Source organism: Falco cherrug, chromosome 15, assembly GCF_023634085.1.
Source record: "Falco cherrug isolate bFalChe1 chromosome 15, bFalChe1.pri, whole genome shotgun sequence".
Classification (NCBI taxonomy): Eukaryota; Metazoa; Chordata; class Aves; order Falconiformes; family Falconidae; genus Falco; species Falco cherrug.
Genome location: NC_073711.1, coordinates 7,923,738 through 7,951,325, shown reverse-complemented (window position 1 = coordinate 7,951,325; position 27,588 = coordinate 7,923,738). Strand labels below are relative to the sequence as shown.

Genomic DNA, 27,588 nt, shown 5'->3' with positions numbered 1-27,588 from the left:
CCATCAGACAATTAATAATTCCCTGTTATTAATTTCCTTATCCCCCTTACCAAACTACTGTACTGAAGCCATACAAGATTTTACTACTGTTACCTAGGAGTGCCTCCGAGGAGGGACCATTTGGGATCCTAACCCTGTGGAAGACCTGTGAGACTGGCAGACGCTGCAGGAACAGACACAAACTCCTACTACAGCGCCAGGCCCCAGCTGAGATCCACACCACATGGCAGCGTGGATAATCGTCTGACCAGCTAAGGCTTGGCCAGACGCTATTTTAATTCAAGAATGCACAGAAGGGAGGAGAAAAAAAAATAGCTTTTAGTGATTTAAGAGGAGCATGACTTGTATTTTGTTAAAATAATCATAATAATAATAATTCAATACCTAACCAAACAAGATCTCAGAACGAAGTTCTCTGGCACAAATACCTATTTTCTTTTTAAACATGAAATTCAAACATGCTAGGAAAATAAAGATCGTAACAAAACCCTGGGATTTTAGGTATTTTATTTCTATGGTTCACTGCTTGGTAGAAAGCCATACTGCATAACTCCAGCAGGGATCTCCCAGGGCACCAGTAAATCTTGTTACTGAAAATAGACAGAACAGTTGGGGAAATCTAAATCAAAGCTACCTTGTTAACGCCATCACCTACAAGCTACATCCAGCTGCAGAGAAGCCCTTTTCAGAAAGAGAACTTCCCCAAATGGAAATACTCACCCACGCACAGGATGTTGAAACAAAACCCATGATTAACTGACTTATTAACCAGCTGGTCAGGCAAACTGTCAAATCCTACATGTCCGGAAAGCGGGACAGTACGACAGCCTTCACCCTGAAATACAATGAAATAGTTGTGTTATTTTCAAGCAAAATACACTTATCTGTACAAATCCTTAAGACCTCCCAAGTAGAATCAACGGCACAGTCGAAGCAGAGATTTGCACGTACACCGTAAATCATGTCAGCATGCTTCCCTCTTCTCCAAAACAAATCCAGACAGCACAAACAGAACGTTTCATTTGCCACACATTAGAAGGTAGCCCTGTCACTAAAATATTGAACTGTGCAAAACACATACCCAAACACAGCTGCTGAAATAAAGAGGTGGCAAAACATTTCTTTCTTGAGAAATTATGTAGACACTCCAGTCTCACCTTATACTGAAAATAAAAAGAATCCCCTGTGCAAAGGAATGTTTTAATGATGCCTCCCCATATAAGCCTATTACAATTCACTTAATGCCAATTGTAACTCACACATAATTCACATTCACAGCTGCAGTTACAGAAACTAGCTAGGAATTACAGAAACAGTGTGGGAACCTGTATCTACATCTAATAATTGAACAACCCAAACACACTGCCTCTGCAAAGCTCAAGTGCTGTAGCACAGAAACAGCAGAGAATGCAGTCCTCAAGCTACTAAACACAGAAATATCTTCCACGTTGTTGCAAAGCTGAAAATCTCAGACTGCAAACAGGAGCCTGTCTAAATCTATAAAATGGCCATTAACACCAGAAAATCAGGGATCACTGAAGGAAGCTGCAAGGAAGATGCTCACATGGGCAGGTGGCCAGACCATGCAAGGCAGCAGGTCTTCTCCAGCTCTGAGTGTTGCTAGCTGAGCTTTGCAGCATTTTTCAAAGCTAGGAAATAAATGGGGGAAAAAAAACCAGAAAAAGTGTCCAGAACTGAGCTGTTCCTAACCACACAGGCCCATCAGAAGGGAGCCTGCGCAGGGGTTTGGGAGTGGAGGCACCCAAATCTCCCTGCTGGGGGGGCACGGGACGCTCTTGCCCAGCCACCCAAACGACTTTATGAGAAACTGCTCCCACAACCTGCTCCCTCCCATGCCCGACATCACTAACCCAGTCTCCCCAGCCAGATGTCCCCTTTCTGTCCCAGGAAGCAGAAGGGCTGAGCTCCAGCTCCAGCTCCTGCTGTGCTCCACACCCATCACGGCCGCTTGCTTCTGGAGCGGGGTCAGAAATTTTCAACCGGCCATTCCACAAAGGCCTATGTACGCCAAGACACTCCGGGTGCCAAACCCACACAGCAGACGGTAACGAACTACATGCAGAGGCTCACCCTCAGAAATGCCATCATGCAAATCTGAGAGTCAGTGCTAACCCCGTTTTGTGTCCGGGAAGTTCCCCTCCTGCAGCCCCCCAGAAAGGTATTTCCCCTCTCTGGAGGCAAAGGCTTTTCTTAACGACCTATTTTAGTGTCAAATACAGAAAACTCCCCCCGGCCTTTCAGGGACATCATCAGTTTGCAAGAAATACTATAGCCAAAAGGCAATAGTTTATAGGGTGTAATTTTTAACTTACTCTTTCAGAATAATGTTTTCACATTTCACTGTTTATAGGGACAGGCATACTGGTTTTCCCTCTTCTGTTAACGGCACTGGTATTTTAGGCTAGGAAAACATCCCCAAGGACTGCATTTACTACAGCAGCGTGTCAGAGTATCATTACTTGCCTTGTTACTCTTTTGCTGGTCTGGTTTTTTTTTTCCAAATACAAGGCTCCAAATACACTTCAGCCATTAACCATATTTACCACCCTGTCATGTGTAAATATGTTTCCCCTTAACCATATTTTGTGTATTAGTCTGACTCTTCCTGCCAAGATGTTCACCAAATATGGCGCTTTATTAATTCCTGAGCACCTTGCCTCCAAACGACATGTTCATCAGGAAGGCACTCGAGCTCCCCAGCAGATTCTGTTTTCGCCTTCTAAGGATGCAGCTCTGAGGCCCAACAATTCCCAAACAAACCGCTAAAGCAGAAGCAAGGGAAACCATCAGGCACACAGATTTTGTGATGACAAACCTAAACTCCCCTGAACTGCCTTCATGAAAACAGAAACCCAGCACTGGGATAATATCTTGTGGCAGGGTCTGATCTGCAGCAGGAGCACCATGGCCCCAGTAAAGAACAGATGGGTGGACAGAGTCCACAAAGGCACACAAGAGAACCACAGGCAGATTCCTCTTGGGGAAGGAGAAATATCAAGCGTATTTTTAATACTCAGCCTTAAAACTGCACCGTTGGAAGACTGTTTGAACACTACTCTCCCCAGGAAGCGTGGGCAGGAGTGTGGGCTTTCATTAAGAACAAATCTTCTCCTCACCCCTAAATATAAGTGTGATCCAGATGGAACAAAATAAACGGTAGAAGTTAAGCTACTCTCAGCTGAGAGGAGGCATTTACCATCGCACAGAATTCAGCCTGCAAGTCATTTCCTGTAGCCTCTTTTTCTAGTCACCTGTGGTTTTATAAGGCAGTTAAACCACAATTCACATCTGCTACAGGCCAGGAAACAAGTACTGCAAAACCTGATTTCCAGCCACAGCAGCTGAGCCTTCATGTTAAGTACGCAGCCACGAGGTATATTGTGCTACTCTGGTTAAAAATCCAAAGCCTGCTTGGCCAAGACATTGCGAGATCCGATGCGGTGGAAAAAACCAAAACAAAAACATTTTAAGGTCAGACTAGTTCTGAAACACATCAGAAAGTTGTCAGCAATTACCAGACCTGCAGAGAGAAAAGAAACGTTTTCTAGCTGATCCACCATGAAACACTGCAAGTCACTAGTCTTCACACATCAAGCAGTGTCTCTCTATCCAGAATGCTGCTATATATAAACAGCATCATCATAAACAACATATGAACACAGTGATTAGTCATCCTGCCTGTACATTAAAGGTGGATTTAGATTACCTTCGTCAAAACTGAAGGAGAATATGTAAAGCTTACAAGCTTTTTGCTGAAAAAAAAATGTTCAAGAACTATCTTCCATTACTTATCATCAAAAATAATCTTTTAGGTCAAATGTAAAACATATAAAGAGGTACCAACAAGGTTAGCAAGGTTTGACTACTGTATATGCAAAGGCTTTTTCCACAAGCATCAGTGAGCACTGGATGGCTGAGAGTCCTTCCATACTCTCTGTTTTAAAGTTATCATCTTGGAACAATGATGAAGATGGGATCTCTGGGCAGCCAGTGTGAATGCTGGCACCACACCAAGATACCAGATGCCTTTTCTTTCCCCGTATACACAGAGTGACCTCCTCTAGGACAGAATGGGCTGTTGTTGCTCGGGAGGAAGCAAGGCGTGTTTGCCACAAACAAGATTAAAAGAACAAAAAGAGCAACGTGCTCTCTTGCTGCATTACCAGGCAGGGCTATTGTAGAGTGAAAGTACGGAGCAGCCACTTGGAGAAGTTACTTTATTTTTTCTCTATCTTTGGAGGATTTACACCCCTTTTGTTAGGGCTTCTCCATGCCACAGAAACCACCACTGCCTACTCTTAATTCTTACAGAGAACTATCAGAAATACATGGAAAATACAAAGATGTTATAATAAATGACCCCAAGCCTGAAAGCACTGCACATTAAATGTTTACAGAGAATGGGCAAGATTTAGACACTAGGTGTTTGTATCACTCCAGTGTCCTCAGGATGAAAAAACAATTAGAGGAAAACCTTGCTGAATGTGCATCTCTGCCTTGATCTGCTTTTCATGACAAGCAGGTACAGCATGGTCCCCTCCTAACATCCTCGGAGCCCCAAGAGGCTGTTACCACTTTGTGGAGATAAAGCAGAGCATCCTCCCCGAGACATGCAATGGTGCTGCTCTTTGCAGATGTCAGCACTCCATATTCAGGACAATTTCTGGTAGCCTGGACTAAAGAAACAATGAAAAAGGACACCATAGAAAAGGAAAAGCCTCCACTCGGCAATATTCAGGTGCAGCACAGCAATAAAGAATGCTACAGCTCTGAACACAAGGGACCCCGTGCCCAAACAAGGCCTGAATGATGAGAAAATGCTCCCAAAGACTGTGGTACAATACTCCTTCTGCATCTAATAGAAAAGACTGTTTCTGCTTAGGACACTGACAGCTGACATTTAGTACTTCTGACACAATCCCCCACCTCTCCCCAGATGAGATTCACTTTGAATGCCAAAGCCCTGAAGACTCCCTTCGGAGGATTTCCAAGCAGCCGCAACAAACACAACAGGACCATCCCTCAATGAAAACCAATGAAGCAAAGCTCAGAGCTCCACCACTGCGGCCAACGCTCACAGCAGCCACTCCCCTGCCCCTCTGCCACTCCATGGGCAGAGCTGAGACCATATATAACCTCTATACCTGAGGCAACTCTTCCATAAGAAGTCAAATGTCAAATTGCAAAGCAAGGGAGAACCTGAATTCAGGTTTCCACACTAGTTTTTCACATCATCTTTAAGCCAGAACAACATCAGATCCCTTCTCATGACCTCGATGTTATGGCATCCACTTCCCCAGACTGCATTTGGCTCTGATTAAACAGCAAATTAAAGCAACACTTGTACCAATTACTTCTCACTTGTACCAGTGTGTAATTCTCTTATGCAATGACAGAATTATCCAGCAGACAGTATAAACATCCTCCAAGAGATAAATGCAAAGCAGGAATGTAAAGTGTAGATAAAGATTTTCTATTTCTTTTCCTTGCTCAGCTGATAACAGATCATGAGGACATATATAAAACAAAAACAACAGAAAAGTGGGAGATAAATAGTTCTGAATCAGCGACCACAGAAAGCAAGCAATGCCTCACCCAAAGCTCCTGACCACTGACCACCCTCCTCAGGCACATTGCATCATTCAGTCATCCAACCTTCACAAATGGTCAAGTGCTTCCGAAATCTCCAATTCTGACAGCTCTTAAGATTATATTTCTTTATGCCTCTGCCAAAGGGCTGCAGAAATGCCATGCTGTTTGGATACGTTCCCAGCAGAAGTCTCCTTCAGCAATTAAAAAATATGTATCTGTATCAGCAATCTTAACAATTTTTCTGACCTGTACTACAGAGACTGAGTGAGAGCCCAGCGAGCCGGTCCTCTGCACCTGTCTTTCACCCATGGGAAGCAGGGCGCACACATCCCCCGTGGGTCGCAGTGCTTAAATCCTGCACCCTCCAGGGCAGCAGAGGACAGGAGAGGGGCCTCGGCTCAGCGGTGACAGGGCCGCCTCACCGCCCAGGAAGAAGGGGGTTTCAACCAACCATTTCCACAATAAAAGTGGGTTTAGATAAAAGGTGGTGACCACAGCTCCCCCTCGCACCCAGCCTCAGCTCTCACATGTGTTTAACCCTGCAGCACACACAGAGCAGCCCTCTGCATCACCAGGACATTACAGCTGACTGCTCCACAAACCATGGCCACAACCAGATGTCCAAGACCTGGGCTGACAAGTCGTCTGTCTGGACAAAGACATTTTCAATTTGCAACATTCTAATTACATGTCCGACTCACAGCTAGCTTTCTCTTTTGCCTCTGAAGAGAGGCTGTGCTGCAATTGTAATTCATTCCAAGCCACAAGGAGATGTCTGAAACTCCTGTACATTATCTTAGGGAAGTCTAATGCTCAATTTCTTTACAAGACAGGGGAGCAAGTGAGTCACTTTACATACCTTGGCAGTCACATACAAGGCAACGGGTACGTCCAGGAGGAAATAACATCACAAACTGGCAAGGAATGGCTACATCTACCCGTTCAACAGGACTGGGTCCATGCTAAAACCTACTGCTTTGAAGACAAAACAGCGAGCATTCATCTCAAGTACTATTTCTGGACTAATGCACAGACATGAAAGTTGGAAGCCCATCAAATCACAGACGAAACGCTTCTGCATGCAAACGGGTTACAGCTGCCTCCATAGCATTTCTCTAACGAACACCGAGGTGGCTCAAGTCCCTCTGCTCCTCTTCTGGATAATTCTCTGCAGGCACAGAGAGCTCTGCGCTGCGCTAGGAAGGCAGGCGAGCATCGGCGGTGCCAGGTGTGCCCATGGGCAGCCAGGGAGACACCGCAGGGGGACCCTTGGGGACAAAGCCCAGCGGTGCTGCGGTGCCTGTGTTTGGCGTGAGCTCCCACAGCCCGCCCCCCCCCGCACACGGTGCCGGACCGACACCTTCCTCACATCACGCCCTAACAAGTACGGGATGGCAGTTTCTTTGGGAGGAGAAGCGCATCCCTGGCCAGATGGGGATGCCAAGGGGCGCTTCACCCACCACCGCACCCCGGCCTGGCAACGGGCCCCCAGCCCAGCGTGAGGGTGCAGGGCCAGGGGCCAGGTGTCCCCAGCACGGTAGCCAGGGGCTGCGCTGCGGGTCCCTCTGCGGCCCCGGCGGGGCCCGGGCACGGGGGGCCCGGCAGGGCAGGACTCCCGGGGCCACCCCGGGGCGAGCAGCCCAAGGTCGCCGGGCCGGGCTGCTGCCCCGCAGCAGGGAAACCCCACACCTCCCGCCCGCAGGTAAACCCGGCCCCGCTGCGAGCCGCCGCCAAATCCCGACCCTCCTGGGGGGCCGCCGCCACCCCGGGCTGCGCCCCGGAGCCCGCCGAGGCCCCAGGCCGGTGCCCCCGCAGCCCGCGCCCCGCCCGGCGCATCCACCCCGCCCCGGTCCTGCCCGCCCCGGCCCACCGCCCTGGCACCACCAGGCGCCCCCGCCCGCCGCCCCGGCCATGCCCGGCCCGCAGGAAGCCGCCGGGGGCGGCCGGCGCCCGCTCCCACCTGCCGCGCCACCTCGGCCGCCGCCATCGCTGCGCGCCCGCCACGGCGCCCGCCCCGGCCGGCCGGGAGGCTCCGGGCGCGCCCACCACGGCGCCGCGCGGGGGGGATAGACGGACCCGCCGCGCCCCCCGGTCCCGCCCAGCCCCGCGCCCCTCGCGCCACCGCCCCCTCGCCCCGCCCCGCCCTGCCGTCCCCCACCTCGCCGAGCTCGATCCCGCCGGTCCCGCCGCCGTCTCCCCGCTCCGGGAGGCGCGAAGCTGCCCGTCTCCCCCCCCCGCGGCCGCTGGCGATGGTGCAGCCCGGGCCGCGGGCGGGGCCGCGGCCGCAGTGTGGCGGGGCACGGCGGGCTGAGGCGCCCGGGGCAGCGGTGGCGAGCGGGGCCGGGCGAGCAGCCCGCCGCCCCCAGAGCCCCTGCCAGGCCCGCAGGCTGCCCGGCGGGCCGCTGCCCGCCCCCCGCACCGTGATGGGTTCTCCCGCACCGACTCCATGGGCAGGCCCGGGGGGCCTCGCCCGCCGCCCTGTGGCCCCGCAGGCTGGGCCGGGGTTCAGGGTTTGGGTCTGGGGTCTCCCTGCCTCAGTGAATTACTCGATATTTAAAATAAAAGGGCTCTGCGCTTTGCGCACTCTCCCTGCGGGTGGTCGGTCGGTCGCGCTCGGGCTGGCCGGGAGCGTGGCTGATGGCAGCTGTGCCTGCTGCTCACCCACAGCCCCTTCCCCAGCCCCTGCGCCCTGTGGTGCAGAGGGGAAACTCGGTCCTTACCCAAAGCAAAAAAATTTCACACTGCTGGAACCCCCGAGTAAAGCCCCCAGGTTGGCACCCCAGCTTTAGTCTAGCCAGAGCTCACCAGTGTGACCAGTCCCTAAGGCAGGCACGGCTGGGATGGCCCTAAACGGGTGCTCTGCTTTGCACTGTCTGTGCCCTCATTCCCCCAAAGCAGCACCTTGTTTCCCTCCATGTTTTCCCCGGTTGCCACCCAAGAAGTGTTTTAAACTGTTCCCCAGGATCCCACAGCCATGTGGGTAAAGTTCTTTGCCTCCCTGCACCCGCAGAAGCCACCAACAGCTAGTGACAAAACCAGGCAGTGCCAGGAAGGGAGCAAGGGGACAATTATCTTTTCACCACCAGTTGTTTGGGCTTTATGGGATAATGCTGGCTCCTCACACATCCCAGAAAAACTGGTCCAAGTGGTTGGGGAAAGGCAAAGCTGCCCCAAGGGCTGATGACCAGCCCAGGAGCAGGTTGGAGCAGGGCTAACGCTGCGGGAAAGGCAAAGAAAAAGGGCTGAAGGGGCTGGCGTGGCTCTTAGCTGCCTGACCAGCTGCAAAGCCACCTGGTTCAGCCATGCTGTGGGTGTCTGAATCGTCACGGATAAGAAAGGCCTTGGGAGAAACCGCACTGGGGACTTCCAGGGCAGAGGAATTTGTCCTGATACCTAATAACTAATAGGATACAGACTGCTGGTGGCGGCAGCTGCCAACAACGCAGGCACGGGGCTTTGCTGCAAAGTGAAACACAGTGAGAGAGGAAGGACACAATGCTGCTGGGCTGACACCTTGGGGGGTAAGGGACCCAAAGCACCGCCCCGGGCTGGGCCTGCCTTACAGCATGGAGACCCCCTGGCCACCAGGAAAGTGGCCCCTTGGGGCAGTAACCTCGACCTTCCTGAGCACAGCACCAAGGAGAAACATTGCAATGGTGGGCGGCAACGGTGGGGGGTGGGGGGCTGTAAGGCAGCAAAGTACCTGGGGCTTTGGGGTGCTGCCGGGGCCAGGGGAAGTGTCCCGGGATCAGTGTTATGGATTTATGTGTGCCAGCCACCGCAGCAGGGTCCGACTGGAGGATCCTGCTGAGAATGCCAAGCCCAAGTGAAGGTTATCAATTAGTCTTTTATTAATTCCTGGGTTACAGCTTGAGCTGGGTGCCTCCGGCGAGGGACCCCTACCCCAGTCACCTCTCAGTTACACCCACGCCACCACCACCCAGCCCCCAGGTCCAATAACATAAGTGTTGTCAGTGGTCTCCTGATTCCTTACTGGGTTTGGCTGTCGCTGGGCTGGCCGCCTTCTGGTTCCTGCATTCTCTTGGAAATGTCTCCTTGGTCCTGAACTTCTTCACTCTGCTCAGATCTGCTGGATTCGGGGAGTTCTTTGTTGGCAGCATTACTTGTATCAAAAGTTTACGCTTGGGCGGCTCTTGCAGCCTAAGGCTTCAGCTGCTTTAGCTGCTGATGCTAACGAGGCTGTTCAGGGAGAAGAACACAGTTAGCTCATCAAATGTCTTCTGTAACACCAGCATCAGGCTGCCCAGGACCCTCCACCTCTGCCCGCCGCAGCGGCCCCGCGCACCCACCCGCTCTCCCTCTGTGACGCTGCAGCGGGGCCGGGGGGCGGGTGGCCCGTGGCTGCAGTCGTGCTCAGCACCGGCAGCGGACGCAGCGTGCAAAGGTCGCCTGCGCCACCCCGGCAGTGCAGCAGTGCAGCAGATCCGCCGCCCTGCCTGGTGTGCCCTCCCGCCACGCACAGTCGGTTCCTCCTTTGCCTGCCGCTGGGGCAGCGTGGGGCGAGAGCTGGGCAGCGTGGGGCGAGAGCTGTGCCCTGCCGGGGAGCGAGCTGCCGGCCAGCCCCACGGGCAGCACTGCCATGGCCCGGCGGGAGCGGGAGCAGGGCTCGGCAACGCAGAAGGTAGCTGGCATCATCCGGACATTCACCTTCCTGGAAGCCACCCAGCCCCAAGCAGGGAGCCTAGCCCGCAGCTCCCATCTCTGGCCGGCCGCCACAGGGAGTAGAGAGCGTTTCCATCCGCTGCAGAAGATGGACACCAACAGGAGCATCAGCCGGGGAAGCCAGGGCCTGGGGAGCTGGGGTAGGACAGCAGGTAGGCTCTCTCTCGGCCCTGGCAGTGCCCGGAGGAAGGAGCTGAAGGAAATCCTCCTGCAGAGCAATAGCCCTAGCAGCACCATGCGGTTTGCCACCGCTCAGAAGACATCCAACAGCAGCAGTCTCCTTGCAGGGCCGCACCAAGAGCCGAAACCCGAGCAGAGCCCTGAGGTGCTGTCCCTTGCTCTGGATCCCCTGGAGCACGAGTGGCTGCTGACGGTGGCCCAGGGCGATGCAGACAATATCATCAGGCTGCTGGACCTGGATCCCAGCCTGCTGACCAGGAAAGACTTTGTGACGGGCTTCACCGCTATCCACTGGCTTGCCAAGCATGGCCACCATGAGAGCTTCATCCAGGTCATCTCCCACGCGCAAAAGAGGGGCTATCCCGTCGACGTGAACATCCCCACAGCCAGTGGTGGGCTCACCCCCTTGCACCTGGCTGCCCTGCAGGGACACGAGCTGCTCATCAAAGTGCTGGTGGGAGCTTACGGAGCAGACACCAGCCGCAGGGACCACAATGGGCGCAAGGCTTGGCAGTACCTGAGGGCAGACACCTCCAGGGAGCTGAAGGAGCTGGCGGGGGCCTTGGAGGAGGACTTGGTCCAGCTGCACTCTTACAACACCAACAACAACTGTAAGTCATCCAGAGAGGCCAGGGCAGGGCAGGACTGTGTGGACTCCGGGGCTGAGGGGAAAGCCCAGCGTTCCTGGAGCCTGTCAACCCTCCGGGACTTTGTCAGGCAGGCATTTACTTTCTTCCAGGAGCGCTGAAGCTCCCCTGGCCCCATTCGCCTGCAAACCCACGCTGAGCAGCAACCAGAAAAGCTTGCAGGGAGCTGGGAATTTGGCAAGGGCTGGCACTTGAAATCCCGGCCACGTGGGGATTAACCCCCTGCACGGGGGCACCGCGGCCACCCTGGGTCTCGCATGGTCTTTTGGGGCTGTGCTGGTGTGAGTGTGTGTGGGGCCACCACAGCCATGGGGAGCACTGCCTGGGGACAGCCCTTCCAAAAAACCACCCATCCCTGGAGGGGGTTTCACCCCCTGCCCCTGCTGATGGGGACTCCTTGCTGCAGCTCAGCAAGGACCCACAGTGGGGGCTCACGTGCCGGCCCTGCTGCTTCCCGACACCCCGTGTGCCCATGGGGGGATGCTGACCCCCCACGGGAGCTGATGCACCACGCTGGGAGCTGGGGGTAGGTGTTTGGGCTGCCCATCCCAGGCTGCCGGCAGGCTTTGCGTGTGACTGTAGGTGTGTCACACAGCGACTCGGTGACTTGGTTCTCCCACCTGTAAAATGAGGCTGTTGGCACTGCCGTGGCTCCCAGAAGTGCTGCGAGGTTGGACTGGTCATGGCACCTCGGGTGCCTGGATAGAGACACTGACAGAATATCAAATATTTCACAAACATACTCTGAGATGCCAGAGACCTGGCACTGGGCTGGCAATGTAGAAGCAACTATGGCTTCAGAAACAACCCCCCCACCCCAACACTTTTTTATGTACGCTTCTCTGCCGGCAGGGAGAGCGGGTACAGACAAACAGACCATGCCACCGAGCTGCAAACGCTTTCCGGCTCCCTGTGAGATCCCTGGATCTCTGCCACATGCACTTCCTCTGGGCTGCTGGTTGTTTATGACAGCTAAAGCTGTTTCTCAGTGAAGTAAGAGCTGGAGTGCCCATCTTGCCAGAGGAGGCCAGGCCCAGAGAAGCCTTTCAAAGTGCAAGACAGGTCCCCCTGGCAGCCCTTCCATGGGGACCCTCATCCAGAGGAGCCCAAGATGCTCAGCCTCGCTAGGATGGGGGCCAGAGCGGAGGAGGCAGGAGGGATGCCCGTGGTGGCTCCCACAGGGACTGAAGTCCAGGAGCAGCTCTGGAAAGATGATTCATTGCTTAAACCCATGGAAAAGGTACAAAGGCTGTGAGATTATCTTTGTTGCTACTGAGGTCATGCTCGAAAATGAAACTTGAGAAACATTCCCACAGCAGCATAACCCCCCATGTATATACGGATAACTGCATTAAAAGGGGAAAGCCTCTGCTCTCCTGTTTGTGTTTTTTTTCACCAAATGCAGCTCTGCCCAGCTGATTTCAACTCGCTTTTCACATTCTGGAAGGCCAGGGCTGCTTCAAAGTATCCTCAGAAAAACAACTGCTCTTCCCCTTTTTCATCAGCATGAGGCCATTTCTACTCCTTAAATAGCAGTCCCATTTGAGAAGAGACTCAGACAGCAACCGGGGAGTTTCTGTTCCCCACTGCAGAGCAGCAGCCCCTGCGGAGACACCTCGCTTCAGAGGGAAGTCACAGTTTCTTTCCAGTTGCCTTTCTGGGGGTCTGCAGGGGTGACCGAGCGACTCAGGATCACCTCTGGCCACTCAAGATCTCGCACCTTGATGCAGAAAGATACAGGTAACTTCCTTGGGGGAACTTCAACCTGTGGGTTTCACAGACCCTGAGCAAACCCCATTTATATTCAGACTGTGCACTGAAGTGCTGCTGTGACACTGGAATAATCCAGTCTCAGTGGATGACACATGGAAGAACAGCCTCCAGATGAGTGGACGGTGATCCAGTGACTGATAGTGTCCGTACAGGTGGCTGGGTGGACACGTAGATGTGTCTGGACATGTTTTTAATCACTGAGGTCAGCAGCAGAAACATGCAAAACACACTGGGAATGGATGTAATGCCTGATCTATAGTGGTTTTGTAATGCTTTAACTTCTTAAGAGATGGAAGACTATGGCAACATAGCTCCTTCCAGAACTTCTCTGGCCACATCCATGCCATGGGGCAGCAGGCTGGCTTCTAACGAGTCTGGTCACACCAGCCCAAGTTTTGGTAACCCAAGTGCTGCTGATAAAGGCTGGTGTATGTCTGACAGAATATTTTTTGACCTCTTAGTCCTCTGTCACCCTTTCACAGCGGCAGGCTGTCGGGGAGGGAGCACGGGACTGCTCTTACATCCTCCTCTGAGTAAGGCACAGAGCAAACAGTGGAACTAGTGAGCATTTCCTTGGAGGAGCGGTTTTCTTGGCATTTGTACCCGCAGCTTAATCACATTGCACCAGGAAACGTGGACTTCAATGTTCCATTCAAAAGTAAAATTTAACTGGCAAGCGCTACGGTTAAATAAGACTAAACGTTTTTTAGTACTTGCCTCCCCTTGACAGCTAACCAAACCCCCCTGAAAGCAGCCTGTCCCCCCCATGTTTTGCTTGTGAGTTTAAAGCTGTATTCTGCTCCAGGGCAAATCAAGCAGGCACTTCAGGAGGAAGACCAAAGCCCTGCTTCTCCGAGTGGTGTTACAACATACTCATCACCACCACCACCCCAGCCTTGCCTGCCCTGCAAGGGTTCCTCTCCACAGAGGAAAAAAAAGGATCTTCTTCAAATCGCAGTACTCTTTCTGCTGCTGTATGTTGTGTTTGCCCCAAACACCATGCCACTTCCAGTGACCCACACCTCTGCCTCGCGTGGTTTATTTTCATACCTACAGAGGGGCAGTCGGTTTGGAAATACAGGCATGTGTAAAAAGCAGTCTTCAAGTATACAATCGGCTCTCCCTTGCTTCTCACTCAGAAAACAGACTTATATCCACCAAAATTAATGGGCTAGAATATCCAAATGATTTAATTTTTTCCTTAAAGCTTCTGTTGACATCTTGGTTATTGTGTGTTAGCCCAGTTCTGCAGAGGTCCTTGATCCCCCCCTGTGACTCTCACATGGAAAGAGAGGGCAGAGAGCTGCCACAGGAACAACAGCAATCATTCAGACCCAGAGGTACCTGTGTCGGTTAAGGTTCTGCAGATTGAGTTTAACCCAATTTTATTTTGTACTAAATTTACTTTGTGCGATGCCTTAATGTCCAATGTGAAAAGTCAATCAAATTTGAAACTGGGAAAAATAATATGAGGGGTTATTTTCCAAAGAAGCTTCTTGATAGAAGCTGCTTCCATCTAATAAAAATAGCCCAGTAATGATAGTAATAGGGAGACTACTAATAAACAGTAATAAATAGTTCAATCTATTGCTCAGGAAAGCTTTCCCACAGATGCCATGGAGAAAACTGTCTTCTTCCATTCTCAAGTCCATAAAATGACTTTTTTTCCTCCTCAGCCAGATCCCCAGAGATATGATTAAAAGAGAAACTCTTTTTAAAAAAAAGCAGCTTTGCCTGCCAGCCGCGGTGATGGGGAGAGGCAGGGGGTGGTCTGCAGGGCTCCAAGGCTGATCTTTGATCCTCAGCAGCGCTGTTATTTCCTAAACACCTGCTTCAAAGAGAAGGGCGTAAGAGAGATTAAAAACCATTGGGGTAAAGGTGTTTGTATCACGTGAGCGTCTGTTGAAACATCTCTGGCAATGCCGTCTGCTGCTTTCCTGTTGCAGTTACTACTTCCCCCTGATAACGAAGTAGAAACAAGACTCTTGGGAGACAGGAAGAGAAGCCAGAAGATACTGCTCAAGTGTCCTGAAGCTGGTAAAAATCCCAGCCTTGCTCTCCTACGCTCACAGAAACCTCCAGCACACCCCAGGAGGCAGAGGCTGCCATAAGCTCTGAGCGAGGTGTTGTTGGGCATTTACATGTGCTTGGCATATGCTGCTGCCCAGCACTGTTTGCAATGAATTGTAACACGAAGGAGATAAAAATCCATTTACCTTCCACATGAAAAGCCACAACACAGAAAGTGTGGCAGGCTGAAGCTTCCTCCGGAAGCTGCCACCCAGGAGCTGAGCCACCACAGCAGGCTGAACCCGGAAAGCAGCACCTTCACAGCCCTCGGCATCAGGATGGGCTTTGCCACAGCTACATCCGTGAACGGGCTTGCACCTCCCTCCCGTTCTTTCCTGCTGACCGGGGCGTCCATCCCAGGCCTGCAGTGCAGAAGGGAAAGGAGCAGCAGCCACGCAGGACTCGGTGCTGAGCCAGACTCCTCCTCCACTTCCCTGCAGTAAATAGATGTTTCACAGGCCCCAGTGGAGAAGGCCAGTGCTGAGGAGCGGGAGCGCTGACTGTTCTGAGTGGTTTAATCGCTTCTTTCCTCTCACCCTTTTTACATAGCTGCCAACTCTTCCTTTGAGCAACATCTTGAGTTACTACCCTTCTGCTGAGAACATCTTACATTAAGCTGCACCTGTGGCTGGCATCAAGACCAACTCCATCAAGCCAACACAAAGCTCCGCACAAAACTTGAAAGGTTATTACATATCCTAGGGAACACGCAGACATTATGTACTAGTCTGTAAAAGTATTGCATTTTGTAGGAGATAAAGCTATCCGCTGCCCTTGCCGTATTCTTCCCTTTCCTCCTCCTTTCCCACCTCCCAAGTGAAACTTTCAACTAGATTATTCCACTGCACCCACTGCCCATCCAGGATCTTAACCCCAGGCTCCAAGGGCTGCCCTGCCCCACGTCCTGAGAGCAGCTCCGGGTGCTGTTCCGATCTCCGGGACCAGACCCACATGTGGTAAGAAGCCGCCACCCTCGGCTGAGCACAGGAGCCACCTACAGCTGACACAGGCGAGTGGTTGGGGCAGCCTTGCCGTGACACTGCTCAGGTGCAGGACCAGGACAGGCAATGGTCTCTGTATTCAAGCACCACTGACTACTCTCTGCTCCATGTTCTCACCACCTGGGCAAGTATTTGTACCGTACTTCTGGGCATGTAACGTGTCAGCATTTGCCCAGCGCTGTCGTGCCACCTTTTGTGCTGTTCAACACCTGCAGTTCAGACATGCTCTCCCATTAATGAAACCGTTATCTGACTGACCAACAGGCCCAGCTACACGATGTGGCCCATGCTGGATTTTCAAAAGGGCCACGTGGGACATAGCGGTGGAGTCAAGAATCTGCAGCTGTGACAGAAGCCAGCCACAGGGAACATCAGACTTTTAAGCATAACAGAAGAGAGGGTGGTAGCTGGGGATTGACTTGGTTTAGCAAAAGGTTGTTAGTCTGGATCCCCCTCACCTACCACAACACGCTGCCAGCAGGAAGCCACCTTACCCCAGATGAGCATATTCAGTGTGCTTCACTTTTCAGCCCCATAAAATGCACCCAGTGGCTATACAGACACATCTTTAGCAAATTCTGACAATGCTACTCACTTTTCTTAATAGCATTTCATAAATCTACAAGAAATGTAATCCAGTCTTCCCCAGGGTTAAGTAGCAAGAGGCTGACACTCCTGCTACTGTAGCCACCGTGGTCTACGGATCATAAAGTGAAGTCTTTTTCAAACATGTCTCTCTAAGACATTTTTTTTAACCTATTTCAGTTTGCCTAGGAAGAGATTTTCTTCCAGTTAACTCCTCTAAAATCAGTTCTGATTCTTATCCCTTTTTCTTTAAAAAATTGGTACACTTGGCTCTAAAAAGGTTTACAAAAGTGAAAAGGAAGCCACAGTCTACCTGAAAAGAGCTGACAAAGCATCTCACACCAAGTGAGGCTACATTCACGATACTGTTAGTTTTTGTTCTCTGTCACTATCCATATATAGATATAAAATAATTCCAAGCAAGACATTCATGTCCATATTTATTAGTAAGCCTGTACACTGTCAATACTCATGATGAAGCCTGAAAAAAAGAACACTAATAGAACACAGTCTCCATGTTTCAGATGCAAATTACTTCAAGATTTTCCCCAGTTAACATCAATATCCCAGACCAGCTCATAAAAAACCAAAACTACTGGTAATTGCCGTCCAACACTACAGCAGGAATCACTCAGGGGTCACCGAACAGCGTACAGGGTTTATCAATCTGACGCAGAAAGACAAGTGTTTAATTAGAGTTCCCAGGAGACAGTCTCTCTTACAAGCCCAGCTTGGTCCTTCTCCAGTGTCTCCTTTTGGAGTTGTACCTAAGACAAAAGCAGTGTAAATTAGCAAAGTGCACACACACATTCGAGGATCAAGGCGGACTGAAACCACCTTTAATTAGCTCAACAGTAAAGGACTGAAATCCTTCTTTAGACAGCAAGCTGCCAACAATAATTAGCTGTGTACTTTTTTAAAAAATTTCCCCCTCTTTACTTTCTTCATTCACTAACCAACTAGCACATAAATTGTTACTGTGACAGAATCCAAACCTGAGAGATAACAATGCCTGCACAGATGCATCAGCACTGGCGTGTGAATATCCTGCCTCCTCATTTAGACACAAGACCTGGGATCTTGTACATATTGTCTAACGATAATGAAAACTACCTCCTGAACGCAGTTCATGGTCTAACACAAGTATCACTTTTTTTCAAAATACAAAAGCAGAGCAGCGTATGGAAAAGGCCCTCCTCCAGGAAAGTATATTAATTTATGAGTATGTACTTGTACATGTTAAGAACATGCAGTTTCACCACTGTATAGGTGAAACCGAAGACAGCGTTAACACGAGTTACTCTCAGCAGGAAAATGGCAGTACTCCCACAGAATGAAGCACTGTAATTGCAGCCTGCTTTAGCCACAGTTCGGATAAAACTGATGACTGCAGTACTGAAGTGCTACAGGACAAAAAAAATCATGGTTTTGCCCCATGATAAAGTATTCCAAAGTACTGCGATTTAGCTAAAACAGAACCCTGTTACAAGCTGGTGTCTGGAAGACAGGGATACAGTTTGGGGCACACGACACCAATTTTGCCTGGAAAGAAACCAGTCAGGGGAAGTAACAGGAACAGAATCTGGCACTTCTGTGCAGTAACGCTGCCTGAGCCAGCCACTGCTACTGTCACTCTCCTCAGTACTTAGGACTAAAAATGATCTGGAAGAATCCTGTTCTCTCGGAAAGTCTAGACAAGGGAATATACGAGATAAAAAGCCAGCTGCACAGTGTAAGTGACCAAACTGTATTGGTTGAAGCTTTTAAACCAGAGGGCTCCGATATGCACCACCTTCTGCACGCCTCACATGTACCCAGTATTCTACAGTACTTGCTGCACTGTCCTAAATACAGTGCTTTAAAACAAACACTGTAAGCAAACAAAACTGCACTGTTGTACGTTAATTCTGCAGTCATGTGTCAAGGATCTTAAAACTATCCATTTTATCTCCCATCCACCCAACAAGCCCTTTGCTCCTTTACACACAACCTTCCGTATCTCAGAACACCCATGCCCAGCAAGATACTGTTCCTTGGAAATACAGGAACCCAGAGGGACAGCTATGAGAGAGGGGAAAGGTGTTGCAAAGTGGAATGTCAGAAGCAGAGAGGCTACCAGGGTACAAGTTCTGGAATTAATTATCCACACGTACAGTTCACGCTTTACACGTGCCATCACGTGGACGCTTGCAGAGCCCTGGCAGGAACTAACCTGCCGCAGAAGGGACTGGCATGAAAGCCCCACCATGCCTCAGGAAAACAGCGAGCCAGCAGCATCCAGAGGAGCGGCCTATCGCCACCAACATGCCTGTGCAGTAGCCACAGCCTGCACTTTCCCTTGCAGAAACACTCTGGACAACGGGCTTGTGAGCTGAGCGCGCAGGCAGGGCGGGCCTGAGCCTGTGCGGCCGCGGCCCTGGGAAAGCACCAGCCCGCATTCACAAGTTACCTGATCTTATTGCCCGTTTTCATGCGAATCCACTGCGGGATGGGCCGGTTCTGCTTCTGCTTCTTAGCAAGGAAGCGTTTGATCTTGAACGTCTTGTGGGACGACTGGAAGAGAAAGCAGGCAGCCGTTAGCGCCGCACGGCCCCGCGGGCAGCTCTGCCGGGCCCGGGACAGGGGCTCAGCCACGCCAGAGCACGCAGCCCCGCCGAGCAGGGCCCGGGCCGGGGGCTCAGCCGGAGCGGGCAGCTGGCCCCGCCGAGCAGGGCCCGGGCCGGGGGCTCAGCCGGAGCGGGCAGCTGGCCCCGCCGAGCAGGGCCCGGGCCGGGGGCTCAGCCGGGGAAGGGTGCACCTGGGGCCCTCCCGCTCCGCCCCCCGCCTCCCGGGATCCCCAAGGCAGCCAGCGGCCACCGGAGCGCTCGGGGTGGCGCGGCAGGGCGGCGGATGGCGGCCGATGGTCTCACCATGGCGCGGAGCTGCCCAGCCTCCCGGCGATGGCGGCGGCGGAAGAGGCGGAAGGGGCGGGGGGACGCGGCGAGCGAGGCGGCGGCGCGGGCGGGAGCGGCGGGCACAGCGCCCCCAGCGGCGCGGCGGGCAGCGCTCCCCCTGGCGGCGCGGCGGGCGCGGCGCAGCGGCGAGCAGCGAGGCAGGGCGGCGGCAGGGTTTCTGCGAGTTTATTGGGTTCGGTACAAAAGAGCTACGGCTAACAGGCGCTAGCTGGGGAGGAGCTGCTACTGGCGAAGTCTCTCTCTGGGCTGTAAAACAATAATACTTCAGGTTACGAGGGAAGAGGAAGCGGTGCCAAGAAGGCAGGAGTTCGGAAACATTTCAGCCTCCAAGAAGGGAGAACGCTGGAAAAGAACAGGATGCCCAAACCAGCTACATTTGATTAAAAATAAGCATTTCAACGTAGGCAGACTTTACATGAGAATTTGTCAATTAAGCCAGCTTATTCATACACTCCAACTTGGTTACTTTATCCAGAGAACCACCGAAGAGGAGGGCCTCTCCCTCCCTACTGCTGCCACTGCAATGCCAGATGTTCTCCTCTCTACCTGCCCGAGGGCTCCTGGTCGCTGGATCCTCAACAACCCCCGCCTGGTACCTGCCTCAGCCAGACTAACACAACCTAGTCCTCACTGCCTCAGGCGGGAGCACCACACAACACAGCAACACCTGTGTTAACTCCAGGCAACTTCGAGCTCATGCCGCTTAAGTGCGTCAAACACTGGCTCCGATGGCTTTACAGTAAAGCTCTGGCTTTAGATCCAGCTGTCATCTCCTCCTGACCACGCGACTCATTTATTATCATACTTAAGGCCATAAAGTCTTTCTACTTTGCAAAGATTCTCTTCTCCGTTGTAGTTAGATGCTGGGAAAATAAATTCAAATAACTGAAAATACAATGAGAACACATTTCAAATTCCGAATCTACAACTGAGGTTCTTTAACCAGAAACATCCAACAGCACAATGCCCCCTTTTCTTCCTGTGTTCCTTCTTCGCTTCGAAGGCACTTCTGGATTGCGTAGTACATGCTCTTTGGCTGCACAGACAGTCAGAACACATAAGGCTTGCACACTAGTCACTCCTCTTCCTTCGTATTACTGGTCTCACTCTCTTGTTTCTTATCCGCTCCCTGATCTGTGGGCTTCGCAGCACTGTCTTCATACTGACACAATCTGCTTCGGCTTCGGGCTCCTGGCTGGTACAGCTGCATTGCTGGACGATCCTGAAATAGATCAAAACTATTTAGACTCTTTCACAGCCCCATGCTATCATGGTTATTACAGCATCAGTGATATCAGAAACAGCTCAAATTCAAAATTTTCAAGGCGTTTTAAGTTAAATTATTCCACCATGGTGGCAATGTAACTGCAACTGTCTCAAACCAAGGTAGTCTCTGTTGTAAGGCAACATCCCTGTTCAAGCCACAAAGAACACTTCACATAGTTGAAGTTATTTGTAAAGAGTTTCTTCTTGGATGAGTTCAGCTCACCCTCTCTCAGAATAGAGGCCAACCTCAAAGCTTCTTCAAAACCTTGAGTTTCATTTATACCTGATAACGCCTTAAGTGACATGGAAAACATGCAAAAGAGATTTGCAAAGTATGTAAAAAAACTAAACTCAAGACATTATTTCTTGAGTCTTCAGATTTTCCTTTCACATTCTGCACGTAGCAGTCTTGCCCTCGTTTTGGAGGAACCTGTTCAATCACACTCCCACTTTGAGATGTATTTTCAGGCATGTATAGCACCAGCAGAGATACAGGCAGATTACTGATGCTCTACTGAGACCTTAAAGGTACAGCCTACGGCATAAGTCAGCAAATGAAAAGGGATCAGTGCCTTCACAGTTTAGCCCAAAGTATCTGGGCTTAATTCCTGCAGTGGCAAGAAATACCACAAACAATTTAGCAGGCTTTAGCAGACAAATGGGTAAACTTTCTTGCAATGGCAGAGTTTGTTACCAGAACAGGGAGAAGTTTCAACAGAGAAACCACATGGTTCTTTCCTCTAAGTGTTTTCATCCTAAACAACCACAAACTGGTCCCTGTGAATTAACACATGAATTTAAAGAAATCCAGCACCTTGTTTCTGATACGATCCCTCTTAATTGTATCCTCTTTTTTATCGTCTTTGGTTACTTTCTCAGATTTGTCCATGCTGCTGGTAAAGTCTGTAAGATCACTTTTCTTTCCCTTTTCTCTGAGTAAGTCTCTCTCCTTTTTCACCTCTTCCTCTTTTCTTCTAAAAACCTTCTCTTTCTCAAAGCGCTCTTTCTGCCTCCGACGCTCCTCTTCTTGGCGTCTCAGTTTCTCCCTCTGTGCTCTCTCATATTCTCTGTCTCTTTCAAAATCTCTATCTCGGTCCCTGTAGTCCTTTACACACTCATCTTCCGATCTGTATGAAAACAAAACTGAAAATTAAGCTCAAAAGATTCATCCAACAGACCTGGGAGATCAATGCAATAGGGGTGTAAATGTGCAACATGAAGACGACACACTGGTAGGTTCTAGGGAGCTTTTGGGAAGCTGTAATAACCCAAGTCATGCATGATAACCAGAGATGACACTGACTTGCTGGCATTTCCTAGCCTTCTCCTCACACAGCTGGCTGAGTCTCCTCTGGCTTTGGAAAACACCCAAGTTTCTCTGTCTCATCTCTATTTCTCACATGGCAGAACTGAATCTGGAATGGATCACAGAGTTTTTGAGAATTACACTTCTCACTTTGACCTTCCACAAGACTTAAAGGGACTAATAACTGGAGTACGCTTCTCCTCTTGCCACAGTTATAATTCTCTCATTGCAAGGACAGTGCTCACAGCCTGCTGCAGGTCACCTGCACCTGGGCTTCTTTTTTGGAGCTCCTACAGTGAGTTGTGAAACTACTAAAATTTGTCCACTAGTGAAGAATTGTCAGGTAGTGCACACAGCTTTCTGTAATCACAGGGATGTGCACTGCCACAGAGAATACATCCCATGCCTTATATCAAAAAGAGAATTTGAAAGGAATTTGAAGACATGGTCATGGCAGAGCAGCCTAAGCCTTAGCATGATCAGGAAACAAGTTATATATACATATATATATATTTATAGCAAGTACTAGAATACTTTTTTGCCTTCTCTTCTTTTGTCTCCCCATCAGATCGTTTGGCAGATGCACTACTCGCATTTTTTTCCTCCCTCAGAGTCTCTTTTTCCAGTTTCTTGGATTTTTCTTTTTTCTCCAAGTCTTTTTCATCTTTTTCAGGCTTCTTAAGTAGCTACAAAGAAAACAGAAGTCTCAACTAAAAAGCTCACTCTAACACATATTGTCTGGCACAACACTGAAATTGCATCAAAAGGAACCATAGTCCAGTAAGAAATAAACATTAATATTACTACAAATCTGTAGTATTTCTAAAAGCTGGAGTGTATGAGTAAGCATAATCCACACAGCAGACTAAGATTTTTCTCTTAAAACAGGCCATTTTAGAAAGCTTTAAAATAGTCTCCGATTCCACAGTGAATTCACAATTGTTTACCACAGCATGTACAACAGTCACATGACAAAAGCTTTAAATATTTCTATGAAGCATTACAGCATGTAAACCTTTACAATGCCCAATATTGAATATTACAAAAAAGTCGTAATTTACTAACACCAAACTCATGTTATTCTTCACACAATACTCAAAGCACATTTTGAGAGACTGATATACAAATAATAGGGAAAGGGAGTGTAACAGTTTATAATAAAGAACTGTTCTAGACCTTAATCTTTGGTTCTTCTTTTGATCTGTCTCTTTCTTTTTCTGGGCATCTGTCTACCTTCTTCAGTTTTTCTGCTTCTTTTCTCTTCCTTCTCTCCTCCTCTTTCCATTTTCTTCTTTCTTCTTCTCTTTGCCTTTTTCTTTCCAATTCTCTCCTCCTCCTCTCCTCTCTTTTTTCTTCTCTCAGTCTCTGTGTGTGTAAAAGCAAAGAGAAATAGTGTATTTCCACACTAGAAAACATCCCTTTAAGCTTAACAAGACACCCTGCTGCAAAGCAATAAAGTACTTCCTTGCCAAATAACTCACTTCAAAAATGCCCCTATTGTAAAAGGACAAAAAAAAAAAAAAGGTCCTGTCGTCTCTGCTGTTCTGCTGTGAATCCTGACCATGTCACAGCAGCATCTCATTTTTTCCCCCCCTTGCTCATAAGCCTTGGTTTGCACAGTCTTAAACACACACAACACTAAATTAAAAATTAGAATGCTAAAGGCTGAGGCTAATCTGCTCCGTTTGTGAACTTTTCTGATACTAAAAGTTAAAATGATATCACGTGCTAGGAGATAGATCATCTACAAGGACCTCAGCCATAACTGCACTAAAAATGAAACCATTAAAATGGAATCTGGTTTGGCAGTGCCACAAGAATGTTTAGCTGTGACCAGAATGCACGCAAAGCACCACCGTTCCTGCAAAGGCCAGCATTCTAGTAGTTTGCAACATGTGAACCAGATGTTAACAAGTAAGCTGGGTCAAAAGCTGCTTCTTCAAAAAGAAGGGCAGAAACATAATATATACACACCCATGCTTTAAATGAGCAAATTGTACTTTCAAGCAACAAGAAGATTCTGGAAATGTCTTACCTGTTTATTTTTCAAGAAGTTCAATAAAGGAGTAGTCTTTTTAGCTAGAGAATATATAAAACAAATTTAAACAATTACTGAAATACCTACAACAAAACCCTATATGAAATGAAGCCGCCACATGGATTATCCAGCCTATCTCTTCCCCTCACATACAGCAGCGAAACAAATATTCCAATCCTATCCCTGAACAGTAGCAACCATTAGGATTCTATAAACTTCTTTAGGACTCTAATACAATATCCAGTACACCTATCTGTAAAGCGTTATTCAGCCTGCATTAGGCTTCTCCTAGATTTTCTCACTTTGAAACAGATGCAACATGCTTAAAAAGAGCATTCTGGTCATTTCTGTGGTAGTTTACCCAACCACACCACCTCCTAACTTGTGCCTGCAGGGAACATCACTGCATCTCACTGAAATACAGCCCCTCCACAGCCTCATCTGGCTAACAAATATCTGACTAGCAGCTTAAAACAGGAAGGAAGATTATAAAACTTAAACCTAGGGAAGAATTCGGAGCACAGGAGCAACATAAAATACACTGAAACAATATTAGCCTAAAGGTTTAACAAATACCAAGCAAGCACACAAAAGAATTCGGAGCTCCCAATTACACCACATACATTTCTTTGTGCTCTACGAAAATGTAACTATAATACACATATTTCCATACCTATTAACTCTTTGTTTCTTGCCTCTATTTCCTCCAACAAAGTTTCAGGAGTGGAGGTTAGTTTTTCATCATCTGCACTGTAACTTTCCAAAAACTTCTTGTACTCTGGATCTACAGGGGAGAGGAAAAGGGAAGGAGGAAAAAAAGGGGGGAGGGGCAGGGAAGATACACTGTAGCATGAAAAGAATTTGCATTGCACACTGCTGGAAGTCTGGGTTAGATTTGCGTAAGTTGTGTTTATAGGTCACCTTCTCATAAGCTGGCAGCTCTCAAACGAGCTGCTGCATTGTTTCCCTAGGATGATGGCATTTAATAGATTCACAGCTGACAAAGCAGTGCTAGTAAGCTTCACATACAGTTAAGCAAACATTCTATTGATCAACTACAGTGTCACAATAAAACCATTATACTCAAATTACTGTTAGGCCTTTGAAGTCTACACATGAGAAACAAACTAGCTGCTGTACCATCTTCGATAGTTCCAGTTTTAGCATCCTTTTTCTTACTCTTCTTTTTTGCAGCTTTTTGGAAGGGTGCAAACTCAACTATGGCAGCATATTCCTGACCTGTTATGAAGAAAAGGAAAAATACATTAAAATAGAGATGAAACACCTATAAAACAATGAGTATATTGTCCACGTCTAAAGCAGGAAGGTAAGCCTCACAAGAAATATGCAATACTATAACAGAAGACTTGGACAGCATTAAAAAACTCTAGTATTTTGAAAGCCATTTAATTAAAAAAAACCTGAAACAACATTTTAGAGACAGCAGAATTAATGAACTACACACTTTCACAATGTTAACAAACCAGCAAATTCACAGACTCACAAGAAGGAAACAGTAGATTTAAGACTGTCCGTAACTGCCAGTTCAGCCACCTCGGCTACACTGCACCACATAATACCCTCATCCTACAGACCACGTGCTCACTGTGCAAGCAGAAGAGAGTATTTACAGTTAACACAACTGAGGCAACTCTCACTTTTTGGCACACTACAGGCAGGCTTCCACACTTTATCTTCTGACAAAAGTGTTACATTTATGGCTGCATAAATCCAATATTGCTGTTGGGTATGGCAAATAGTGTGCTGTTACACTGTCAACCAGCTTTTTTAAAAGACCTAGGTCTTATTAGAACCTTGTCACGCAACCCTCCTAAGTAAGGAGGAATCTTGCGGACAGAGCTGTGTGTCGCATAAAACACCTGGCTGGACAAAATGTGAAACTCAACAGACTGGAAACAAAGTTCAAGACAAAATCCTTAGCCAACAGGAAGACTCTTGTTAAAGCTTTTGCAAAATATCTAAATTTAAAGGTCTATCAATGAGAGACTAACACTTTTCAGTGCTACTCAATGTAAGCAATTCTAAAATGCAAAATCTAAGAACATGAGATGCACTGAATACCTAACATATTTAGAAAAAAAGCTAAGTGGCAACTAAATACTTAGATGTTTAACCAATGAATTAAACAAAACATTTGTTTCCTACAGATTAACATCTCTAGAGAGCAGTCACTTTCACCACTTAGACTGCAAGGAACAAGCTGTTCATTTTACAGAACCAAGATAACTCACTCGGTTGCAAACTGGAACAAGTAATAATCTGAATTCAAAACTGACTAAAAAATAATTCAGTTACACATGTACAGAACAGGTGAGAGGAGCAGCAGAGGATGTCTGGCATCATTAACCTCAGCTTCACTTAGTTTGGACAGTGACACCACCTACTCACTCTCACCTTTCAGGCTTTATACTGGGGTATGACAACACAAGTATTAACGTCAGTAACGTGGCAACTGGTCCTGTACGGATACCACTACCACTTTCACATGTGCTTAACTGCACTTTACGCATGATCTAGAACATCAATCCAGAAGCGTACAAAACCGATTTTGAGTAGTTTCCACAAGGAGTAAGAAGTCTTTGAAATACCGCATGACATTCACTTAAGGCAGTAAACCCAAAGAAACCAGAAGCGGCTCGCCAGGCAGCCCACCCCCCTCACTTGCCTTTCTGATCCACAAAAACGTAGCCGTCAAAACGGTCCCTGAAGAGGACTATATCTTCCTGGTTTTTGAAATTGATGTAGGCTCTCGAGAACATGTGAGGGTACAAGCTGCAGAACGACAAAAGGGAGAGCGCCAGGCTGAGGCAGCGGCATTCGCCGGGACCCGGCCGGCGGCAGTGGCGGCTCCCGGGAGCCGCGGGGAGCTGAGGGGGGAGGGCGGCGGCCGTACCTGGAGTCGTTGGCGAAGAACTCGAAGTAGTCGTGCTCGGGCAGGGGCTGCAGGTGCTCCTCCAGCTGCTCCTTCGTCAGGCTGGGCGGCAGCCGGCGGATCACCACCTGCGCACGGCGGCGGCGGTCAGAGCGGCCGGCCCCCTCCCCCCCGCGGCGCCCCCCTCCCCACGGCCGCCCCGCCAGGCCCGGTACCGCGGCGGGGGCCCCGCCGAGCCGCCCGCAGGCCGCACCTTGCTCAGCGTCTCCTTCTTGTCCTTGGGCCGCTCGAGACGGTCGAGCTCGGCACCGCCGGCCCTGCCGTCCGTGCCGGGGGCGGTGCCACCCGCCGTGCCCGTGCCCAGCGGGGCCCCCGGCCCGGCGGCGGGCCCGCGCCGCTCCTTGGGCCTGGCGTTTTCCTTGTCCTCCTTCATCCCGGGCCGCGGGGCAGCGCCGCGCGCCCCCACGCGCCCATCGGCCGCCGCGCCTCTCGCGCGACTGCGCCTTAAAGGGCCACGAGCCGCACCCTGGGCCCCGGCCCGCCCCGCCGGACCACGGCTCCCGGCGTGCCCCGCGCCCC

The 27,588-nt window shown here is 49.8% G+C and overlaps 4 protein-coding genes, 1 long non-coding RNA gene and 1 other non-coding gene across 12 annotated transcripts in view; 2 read left to right on the top strand and 4 right to left on the bottom strand.

Moving 5' to 3' along the window:
• Positions 1-7,689, bottom strand: part of SEPTIN6 (septin 6) — a 31,722-nt gene extending 24,033 nt beyond the window's left edge. For all 4 annotated transcript variants that reach the window (XM_055727531.1, XM_055727529.1, XM_055727530.1 and 1 more), the window contains exons 1-2: positions 7,574-7,689; positions 721-835 (exon numbers count right to left, since the gene is read on the bottom strand). In XM_055727531.1, coding sequence (XP_055583506.1) covers positions 721-835; positions 7,574-7,600 — 142 coding nt within the window. In that variant the 5' untranslated portion in view covers positions 7,601-7,689. The remainder of the gene's footprint in view (positions 1-720; positions 836-7,573) is intronic.
• A 2,249-nt stretch (positions 7,690-9,938) lies between these two features.
• Positions 9,939-15,106, top strand: SOWAHD (sosondowah ankyrin repeat domain family member D). 4 transcript variants are annotated; one of them, XR_008735250.1, is made up of 3 exons: positions 9,939-11,087; positions 12,529-12,863; positions 14,843-15,106. XR_008735250.1 is itself a non-coding variant. In XM_027799473.2 (2 exons), the coding sequence occupies exons 1-2, from the start codon at positions 10,214-10,216 to the stop codon at positions 14,857-14,859; spliced, it is 891 nt and encodes a 296-aa protein (XP_027655274.2). In that variant the 5' UTR covers positions 9,939-10,213; the 3' UTR covers positions 14,860-15,106. The 4 variants fall into 4 exon arrangements, 3 of the variants coding, with proteins under 3 accessions (XP_027655274.2, XP_027655273.2, XP_055583511.1); XM_027799473.2 differs by lacking the exon at positions 12,529-12,863; XM_027799472.2 differs by lacking the exons at positions 12,529-12,863; positions 14,843-15,106 and adding an exon at positions 11,976-12,495 and having other exon boundaries at positions 9,940-11,087.
• A 38-nt stretch (positions 15,107-15,144) lies between these two features.
• Positions 15,145-17,252, top strand: LOC129737417 (uncharacterized). Its single transcript, XR_008735251.1, has 2 exons — positions 15,145-15,405; positions 15,516-17,252. It is a non-coding gene; the product is annotated as an uncharacterized LOC129737417 (long non-coding RNA).
• On the bottom strand, positions 16,980-19,612 carry RPL39 (ribosomal protein L39). Its single transcript, XM_055727541.1, has 3 exons — positions 19,462-19,612; positions 19,002-19,105; positions 16,980-17,319 (listed from the first exon to the last, which is right to left on the bottom strand). Exons 1-3 carry the CDS (start codon positions 19,462-19,464, stop codon positions 17,271-17,273), a joined length of 156 nt encoding a protein of 51 aa, XP_055583516.1. The 5' UTR covers positions 19,465-19,612; the 3' UTR covers positions 16,980-17,270.
• On the bottom strand, positions 17,781-17,913 carry LOC114014743 (small nucleolar RNA SNORA69). Its single transcript, XR_003558378.1, has one exon. It is a non-coding gene; the product is annotated as a small nucleolar RNA SNORA69 (small nucleolar RNA).
• Positions 19,613-19,656: 44 nt separating the features above from the next.
• Positions 19,657-27,559, bottom strand: UPF3B (UPF3B regulator of nonsense mediated mRNA decay). The gene is made up of 10 exons (XM_055727526.1): positions 27,263-27,559; positions 27,031-27,137; positions 26,803-26,909; positions 25,257-25,355; positions 24,790-24,900; positions 24,114-24,157; positions 23,255-23,443; positions 22,613-22,764; positions 21,587-21,899; positions 19,657-20,728 (listed from the first exon to the last, which is right to left on the bottom strand). The coding sequence occupies exons 1-10, from the start codon at positions 27,440-27,442 to the stop codon at positions 20,582-20,584; spliced, it is 1,449 nt and encodes a 482-aa protein (XP_055583501.1). The 5' UTR covers positions 27,443-27,559; the 3' UTR covers positions 19,657-20,581.
• Positions 27,560-27,588: the final 29 nt, after the last annotated feature.

What these genes read in the sequence shown, in the direction of transcription:
- SOWAHD (XM_027799472.2), top strand. Translation starts at nt 10,214, where the DNA reads ATGGCCCGGCGGGAGCGGGAGCAGGGCTCGGCAACGCAGAAGGTAGCT. An exon ending in TTACAACACCAACAACAACT is followed by an intron (nt 11,088 to 11,975) that starts GTAAGTCATCCA and finishes CTCTGCCGGCAG; the next exon opens with GGAGAGCGGGTACAGACAAA.
- RPL39 (XM_055727541.1), bottom strand. An exon ending in AAAACGGGCAATAAGATCAG is followed by an intron (nt 17,320 to 19,001) that starts GTAACTTGTGAA and finishes CTTTTGTCTTAG; the next exon opens with GTACAACTCCAAAAGGAGAC.
- UPF3B (XM_055727526.1), bottom strand. Translation starts at nt 27,442, where the DNA reads ATGAAGGAGGACAAGGAAAACGCCAGGCCCAAGGAGCGGCGCGGGCCC. An exon ending in AACTGGAACTATCGAAGATG is followed by an intron (nt 24,901 to 25,256) that starts GTACAGCAGCTA and finishes TCTCCCCTGTAG; the next exon opens with ATCCAGAGTACAAGAAGTTT. An exon ending in AAGAAGAACCAAAGATTAAG is followed by an intron (nt 22,765 to 23,254) that starts GTCTAGAACAGT and finishes TTTTCTTTGTAG; the next exon opens with CTACTTAAGAAGCCTGAAAA.